Raw genomic sequence first — 8,263 nt, 5'->3', positions numbered from 1 at the left:
GAGCTAGCAGTTGCATATCATTTAGAAGTCAGTGATTCAACATTTCAAATCAACCAAGTTCAAAAACTTTATTGACCTAGAACCTGATTAGGATGCCAGATGATGTATTGTACAGAAAGTTGTACATAATCTTTTTGCAACATAGAAAACTTTACATTGCTGTATCATATACATTTTGTTTTCTACATCCATGAGCAGGAATGCATCCCATTCATACTTAAAGCACAGCTAACATTTGTCATTTTCTCTATACATATAATTTTCCCCCAAACCAAAGAAAAAAGAAACATTAAATATATTATTAACTTTTGATTTTGTACACAAGAGTGAAAACTAAACTCAAACATGAAAACAGACTAGTGAATCAAAAGCAGCTAGCATCAGGTTGCTCTCTTGTCTTCCAGTTTCAGACGCCCAGTTATCATCTACCTTCGATACAAACCTAAGAACATATAAAATGGAATAATTTAACCCTTCACTTTCCATGGTCTTGTTCAGTTACAAATCGTACTGTATAGGACAATCTGCAGGAGATGGTACAGTCAAATAAATTATCATAAAAGTAAAATCTCCAGTGCATTCAAAAAAAGAGGATCAAGTGCAGCAAATCCATAGGAGGAAAAAAATAAACAAAAATAAATGAAATCTAGTGTTATAAGATTATATTACATAGCGGCAGATCTGTACAACTAGTTTCATCCAAGAGACTATCAATACTAATGTTAGCCATCTGCGGTGCAGACAGAAAGATCATCACTATCAATGTGTGACAAAGGTCACATTTCATAGTTACTGAATATGTCTTTTTGCATGTTGTTGAAACCATTCATTCTTAATGTTTTAAATATACAGTAAGAAGCACACATTTTTTTGAAATATATTCCTTCTGAGCAGATCAGACATATGGGTGACTGTCAGTTGTTTATCAGTAGTTTCATCCAATGGAGGCATCGCTACACCTTGTACAAGACATTACTGTTTTTATTGTGATATCAAGTACTCCATCTGGGCTGTTTGAGTGTATAAGTGTGTGTGTGTGTGTGTGTGTGTGTGTGTGGTGACAGGGTTAAGGGTGCGGGTGGGTGGTAGCACATAGCCGACTTATAGTCAGCTATTTAGGCCAAGTGTTCGGCAGAAACCACATGGATGGCGCTGAGGCAACACAGAGCCACAGCGCAGTCGCACAGATCTGAGGTGGAGGCTTCACTGGAGCTCTGTGTTCCAGGCTGTTTGTGGTGCAGCATCACTGGGCCTCCTCCCCAGCCTCCTCTCCCACCTCCGTATCTGTCTCCTGCTCTGCAGGTGTCGGCTGAGGCTCGGGTAGCTGTGCAATGTTAAATACCAGGCCAATCCGCAGGTAAAACTTTCTTAGAACAGCCCGGAGCTCAGGGATCAGGTCGAACTGCATGATCTCGCACAGCAGAGGGTAGTATCTGGATGCATGAGCTTTGAACTAAAGGTGGAAGTGGGATGAGAGACAGAGAGAAAGATAGAGTGAGACATAGACAGAGGCACAGAAATCTTAGTGCTTGGTGCTACACAGAATAAAGTGACACTTTTAAGGACTAAAATCTCATTGATAAGCTGGCTGTTCAGTGACAGCATCAATCTCTGGTATCTTTTGATGAGCTCCATGAAGAGCTCACAGCGACTCAAGTGAAAACATAACATTCAATTTTGCTTAGGAGGGGGGGGGGGCGACTGCACCTTCATCTTTTTTGTAGTGTATTCGTTTTATGACTCCAAGTCTTAAAATATCAAAAAGTTTCCAATGTGATGATTTAATCCATAAAATGCAATCAATTTTGTTCTTGCTCTGCTGCATTGTTCCATCTGCAGCCTTAATGTGATCAGCATGGAGAGACCCCCCCCCTCTCATTGATTTGGTGTATTTAGAAAATGGGCACCAAAAATATGTTTCTGATTGTCTTGAGGTTCCTTTTAAAATTGTATAATAGGACACCATGAACATCATCTCAGTAAACAATTAAACCACAAATTTAAAATCAGTGCACGAGGTATATTTAACTGCAAACAGGTTGAAAACACAACTATCAAAAAGCATAGCCATTATTTTTTCCTCGTTATACCAATGGTCTGAAATACCACTCTGGTTCACAGCTCAGCCTCATCTGTTATTTTTGGATAAGAGACCTAGTTGTAAATGATCTGGTATGTGTGCGACAGGTCACACACACAACATAGTGGTCAGGAAGGTTTTGGCTCCTCACCCTTTCATCGCTGATCTTTAGCACCTTGGTGAGGAAGAGCAGCAGCAGGTTGGTCCAGGCCTCTCTGTGGCTCTCTGAGGTCAAGGCCAAGAAGTATGCTACAGCCTCACTGCACACACTACAGGACACGGACAAGGAGAAACACAAAGAAAATAAAAAGAAACATGTATTAATACTTTGCAAGAACATTGAACAAAAAAAACAAACAAACTGGGTGTTACGAAAGAAAGAGTAAGAGCTGTGTTGTTCTGTAATGTACTGTGGCAAGACAGCATCTGCTTCTCTGCCCTGCTTATCACATGAAAAATTGCCAAGGGGAGGATGATGAAGATCGTTTTCGCCCAGTAACTGCTAATTAAAGCCACTGACTGAGGTTATTATGAAAACAATTAGACATTTTTCTTCACAGTTTCAAGCTTGAGGAAAACTGACGCGACCCCTGACCTTTCTTGTCTGACCCTGCGGCCCTCTCCTGACATCAACGCCATCTGTTAGCCATTCATCCCCCTCCCTCTTCCTCCTCCAGACTCACAGCTCCCCCTTGCACTCCAATCTCTGTGACGTTAATCACCTCCCAAATCTGCCCTGCACCGTGCACTAATCAAACTTGCATGTGTGCTGTACAAAGCCTCTGGTAAACAAGGGTTTTCGTGTGTGTGTGTTTGTTCAGTTTAAGAATAAATCTGTGCCTTTGTTGGATGAGCTGTGTTTGAGAAAGAGGGAAGCAACACAAAATACAGGCCTGATGACACATAACAGTGTCTCAGTGAATAAGGATTTCTGAGCCACTCTCACATGCAGACACCACCCTTCCTCCTCCTCCTCCTCCTCCTCCTCCTCACTCTCCTCTTCTCTCTAATAATGAATGCAAGTAGGATAGACAGGCGATGATTCTGCTTTATCTTGATATCATCATCAATATCAGGGTGAGGCGGCGAGAGAAATGGGGTGACGACTGTTTGCAAGGCGCGTGAATAAAGATGCAGCGACGACAGCAGTGCTGACTGAACAATGAAAGATCAGTGTGCTGATTGCTTTGGATCTATACAGCGCACGGCATCCGTTTCAGAGAACTGCCGGGCTGTGCCTGTGAGTAACCGACTGTAGATAGTAACATCAAAACAACAATCCCCTCCCCTCCCCTCCTCTGAGTGCCAGTGTCTTTCCATTTCTCCTTCCTCCGAGGTGGCTATTGACGTTTCTGCCCGGAGAAGTGTGATTTCTTTATCCCCACATTGGAGCTAGTGATGGTGAATGTGTGACAGACATCTTTAGCTTAACCCCAGTTTGACCTCAACTCACAGCATATGCATATACTCACACGCACACATAGACCGAGGGTTGAGGGAACCGATTACTATCAGCTGATATTAATATTTAACAGATGTATTGGCAAAAAGGTCCCTAATATGGCGCCAATTGGATCTGCAGAAATGATGGTTAAAAGGACCCGAGAACTAGAAACTGCCCTCAAGACTTTCTGTATTATTAACTCATGTATTCATTCTCATTTTTTTCAGGACATCTTAAAACTTAAAAATAATGAAAGATGGAAGTTTGAACTTTTGAAACCTAATCAGACCCAAAACTCTGATATCCATAAATAAATTACTGAGCCAGTTTATTCAAGCAGAAATTTTGCACAAGCGTGTTGCCGCATATTAATTTTACACGGACAAGTTTTGAATGTATTCATTATATTTCCACTGCAAAGTCTCAACAAAAAATGCACCAATTAGCTTTTGAATTCTGTCAAAGTGAGGGCACATTTCTAGGCATATGCACTGATCTATTCCTCCAGCTGTCGCTAAACATATGTTTAGTAGGAGTAGGAGTAGTTTACTCCTGCTGAACATAAAAATGATAAACGATCGTAAAGAAATGCAGACACCATCATTAGTGGGATGAAAATGAGCTGAGCGACAACAACAGAAACCATTACCAAGATCAGTAGTTCAGTCTGTTTAGGAAGTCTGCAGTCTGCTTCATAATGCTTGACTAATGCTCTCTGTGCACTACAGTCACTGTCTGTGGGCAGCTTGAAAATACAGGTGGAAGGAAGAGAACTGAAGCTTAACCGCAATAATTTGTGTCAGAACAATATTAGAAAAGTGTCAATGGAGGTAGCACAGTGGTCGTCGTTCTCAGATCTACTGATTTCTTGGAAGACTCAGTAGACGCAGTGCTAATACAGCAGGATATGCATGTGTCACATATGTGGTTTCTTACTTGAGCAGTCGTCTCTGGACCTCCGCCCATGCGTCTTGGCGGCTCTCATCTGTGTACATACGAAACAGGATGCGCAGGCCACAGGCCAGGCTGCTGGTCTCCTGCTTCAACAGGTTGGGCTTTGACTTTCCTTTGAAACCTTGAATACACACACATGAAGGCAAAAATGTCAAGCTGCTACAAGAAGCGACACAGAAAATCCTTCCACAATCAGCTTGGTAATGTGCCCTAAGGTTCAACCAAAGCGAAGGAACAAAGCTGCAGATGCTGGTTTGTTGCCCTACCTGCTTTCCACAGCAAGGTCCTCTGCTCGTTGTTGGAGTTAAAAGCTTTGGCGAAGCGGTGGGACTCCAGCAGGCAGTCCAGCAGCTTGAAGAGCTGCTCAGAGGTCAGGTAGCGATACATCCCCTGGTTCTGGGTCTCCACTGGGACGTCTGCTGCATATACAGCATCCCGCTTCAGAAACACAAACACATGACAGATTATTATTCTCTCAAATCACATAGCTTTGAAAAAGAATGATGCACCATGTTAAAGTAACATGATCTAGCTTTGAAACAATGCTACTAATTAGTGATGGTGATTATCACTGAGCCACAGCTGTTTATACCTGAGCGGCAGCAAAGTTCTCAGCATCCTCCTTCTTACTGGTGGCAGGAAAAAACACGATGTTGTCGATAGTCTGGATGAGCTCCAGCTGCACGACGCACTTTATCAGCAAGGCAGAGAATAAGCGCTGCTCCTGGACCTCTGTGGGTCATACAGGTAAATGTCCATCAGAACACACACACACACACACAACACACACACACACACACACACACACACACACACACACACACACACAAACAGTGGTGGTCAGTCTTCGAGTAAATCAACATGCTTACTTGTTGGGGTCCTGCCCCTGGAGCCGTCCTCACACATGCCTGAGGCTGCACTGTACTGACTCTGCCGACGGTTCTCCATGGCAACCCGGTCAGCACTGCTGATGGAATGCTGGTCGTCAGAGCGGGACTGGATGTCCAATGACTTCTGGGAAATGGAGTCCTGAGGGCAAAGTGGAAAGAGTTACTGCTTTACAATAAATTTACATTACTTCAAATTATACACACACAGCACAGGCATATAAATTATGTATAACAAATGAAAAGCAAAGAGGACAAAGACAAATATTTTGTTTCCCAGCAGTTAAATTAAAACAAGAGAGAAATGAAAATGATATGTAAATAAAATTCAACAAACATCACAAAGGAAAATATGTTAAGTTCACAAAAATGATCTGCACCGCATGCAAGCACCAGAACAAACAGTAATTCATTCGCATGCAAAACAGAAAAATATTGTATTTCCTCACCAACTGTTTGTCTGACAGGCTCTGTGTTGTCAAGTGTTCTCCCTCTGCTCCCGCTGGTCTCCATGTTAACAGCCTGGGAAACAGGAAAAGCATTTATTCAATAAATCATATTCAGCCTCGTACAAAATGACAAACAAGCTCCACACTAGAAAATTGTCTGAGCTGGATAATACATCAAGCTAAACGAGGTCTTAATTTAGTTAAAGTCTCTGTTGATTATCATTTCTACCTCCTTACAGATATCTGTTTGGTTTGTATTTGGAACAATCAGATTACACAAGAAATTCATAGCAAAACTGAATATGGTAAATGACAATTCCTTTTACCACTCTCATTTAGCAACTAATGTCAGGTTTATGATTCCAATCATTACAGAGTTAAAGATTTGAAGTCCTTATTTGTATGTAAATTAAAAAGCATGGCTTGTTTTGTTTTTTTTGGTTCTGTAATCAGTGCAGCAGCTTACGCGTGTGGGATGGTGGTCTTGAAGATGTCCAGCATGCAGTTACATGTCTTGTCCCAGGTCTCTGGGGAAAACTTCTCTCCGTTCAGGATGACCACATTCTCTAGACAGTTGGTGCCTGACCGGGCGAGCTGCTCATTATCTACAGACGCAGAGATGAAGAGGATGAAGAGGAGGAGGAGGAGGAGGAGAGGTTGGACCGCGAGGAGGGAGAGACGAGGGAAGGGTTATTTGAAAAAGACAGCAGTGACAAATAAAGTAAGATGTATCGATTTATAAAGCCTGCTGAGGTTTCTTCTTTTTTTCTATTTTTTAATAAACAACTCAAAAACGGTTATTGATCTCTTTCTTAACCTTCTTCTTTTTATTAAGTGATGGGCCAGTATTGATGCAACACATGAAAGCTCAGAAGGCCGTCTCTTAGTTCTGCAGCCAAGCCCAGTTTAAAGCGATTTCCAGTAATTTGGCCTCCCAAACAATCTAAGCCTTAATGGGCCCTGCCTCCTGGAAATTTTAAAAGTCCCTACTTGTTTAAAAGTAAAAATAACAGGGTAAATAAGAGGTTGCCGTGTGCTCACCTTGCTGCACACACCAGTAGAGCTGAGCCAGGATATCATCCAGCAGGACGTCATTGAGGGACTCGAAGTATTGGGTGAAGACATCGCAGATGGCGTAAAGTGCATGGTTGCAGGTGGTGGTCATCCACTCTGCTTTCTGAGGGCGCAAACACAACCTCGGTGAAACACTGCGATATACTGGAAGATTACAGATTGTTGTATTGTGATGTTTTAGGGGCATGCGTTCCACAGTATTTGTATGGATTTCCACCGCAGAGGACGAAGCAAACAGCTGCTAAAACACAGGATGAGACAGTTGAAAGACTTGTCATATACCTCAGTCTGTTGCTCAGGCAGCTTCATGTTGTCAAAGATCCTGAAGACAATTCTGAACAGGTCTTGCCACCAGTGTTTTTCAAAGGTGTGCCCGTACGTCTTCATCACTTCAAACATCACCGTTAACCCCCTGAGAAAAGCGCACACACACACACCCTTGATGCCATAGCTGATATTTGCTCTTTTACGACACATTTTAAAGTTAAACAGCGAATGCTCAGTGAGACTACACAGAGCCTGCACTTATCTTTATTGCTGCCTTTACATTTGAAACTTCGAGTCATATGTGTTAAAAAAAAAAAAAAATCAAGTTTCACACCTTTAATAATACAGACATTTCAAGCCCTGAAATAGCAGGCTAAAGGTGAACCCTCGCCTACCTGGTCCTGACATCCAGCTTACACCTGTTGATGATGCAGGACAGCTCGAAGAGAATGGGGAACCATCCCCGCACCCACACGCGGTCCTCAGGCGCTACATTCATGTCATCACTGGTGTAGTCTTTGAAGGCCTGCCAGAGAAAACAGGAGGCATTTTCACCACTCTACCATTTCTGCCTCAGGGAAGAATTAACCCTCCTACACAGATCCACGTTTTCATGGATGCCCTATACATACACGAACACGCTCTCTCTCTCTCTCTCTCTCTCTCTCTGTCTCTCTCTCTTTCATGCTTTCCTGATGCACAGATCCTCCTTCTTTATGTCAAACATGAGGAAAATGATAGTGGAATGCCGAAGCTGTTGCGCTAAATCTTTTGCACGAGGGCATATTTTTGATACACGCTGGAATAGACAGCGGGATAGAATGAGATAGATATACAACTGCACACCTCGGCATTAATTCATCCCTGTACTCTAGTTGAAGCAGAAAATGATTACAGCCTTGACGTCACTTTTGAATGTGTTGTTCAGACGCATTATGTTTAATAAAAGCTTCATTATCTTTTATTATTCTTGTTCCTATCATAGCCATGATTTGCTGCTTCAACAAACCAACATTATTCATCTTCTATCTAATATGAAGCACCGCTGAGTCAACGCATTTTGCTTTATTCCTCACAATGAATGAAGACAATGCACGGGGCACCTTTA

The 8,263-nt window shown here is 42.4% G+C and overlaps 1 protein-coding gene across 2 annotated transcripts in view; it reads right to left on the bottom strand.

Annotated features, from left to right (window-relative positions):
- Positions 1-54: 54 nt before the first annotated feature.
- The window catches only part of arfgef1 (ADP-ribosylation factor guanine nucleotide-exchange factor 1 (brefeldin A-inhibited)), a 52,178-nt gene continuing 43,969 nt past the window's right edge, over positions 55-8,263 (bottom strand). For both annotated transcript variants that reach the window (XM_056363992.1, XM_056363993.1), the window contains 11 exons: positions 7,551-7,681; positions 7,171-7,300; positions 6,856-6,991; positions 6,281-6,419; positions 5,815-5,887; positions 5,348-5,507; positions 5,071-5,210; positions 4,745-4,916; positions 4,461-4,599; positions 2,232-2,349; positions 55-1,453 (listed from right to left, as the gene is read on the bottom strand). In XM_056363992.1, coding sequence (XP_056219967.1) covers positions 1,244-1,453; positions 2,232-2,349; positions 4,461-4,599; positions 4,745-4,916; positions 5,071-5,210; positions 5,348-5,507; positions 5,815-5,887; positions 6,281-6,419; positions 6,856-6,991; positions 7,171-7,300; positions 7,551-7,681 — 1,548 coding nt within the window. In that variant the 3' untranslated portion in view covers positions 55-1,243. The remainder of the gene's footprint in view (positions 1,454-2,231; positions 2,350-4,460; positions 4,600-4,744; positions 4,917-5,070; positions 5,211-5,347; positions 5,508-5,814; positions 5,888-6,280; positions 6,420-6,855; positions 6,992-7,170; positions 7,301-7,550; positions 7,682-8,263) is intronic.

This window comes from Seriola aureovittata, chromosome 20, assembly GCF_021018895.1.
Source record: "Seriola aureovittata isolate HTS-2021-v1 ecotype China chromosome 20, ASM2101889v1, whole genome shotgun sequence".
NCBI lineage: Eukaryota > Metazoa > Chordata > Actinopteri > Carangiformes > Carangidae > Seriola > Seriola aureovittata.
The sequence above is the reverse complement of the archived record's forward strand: the minus strand, read 5'-3'. Positions and strand labels throughout refer to the sequence as shown.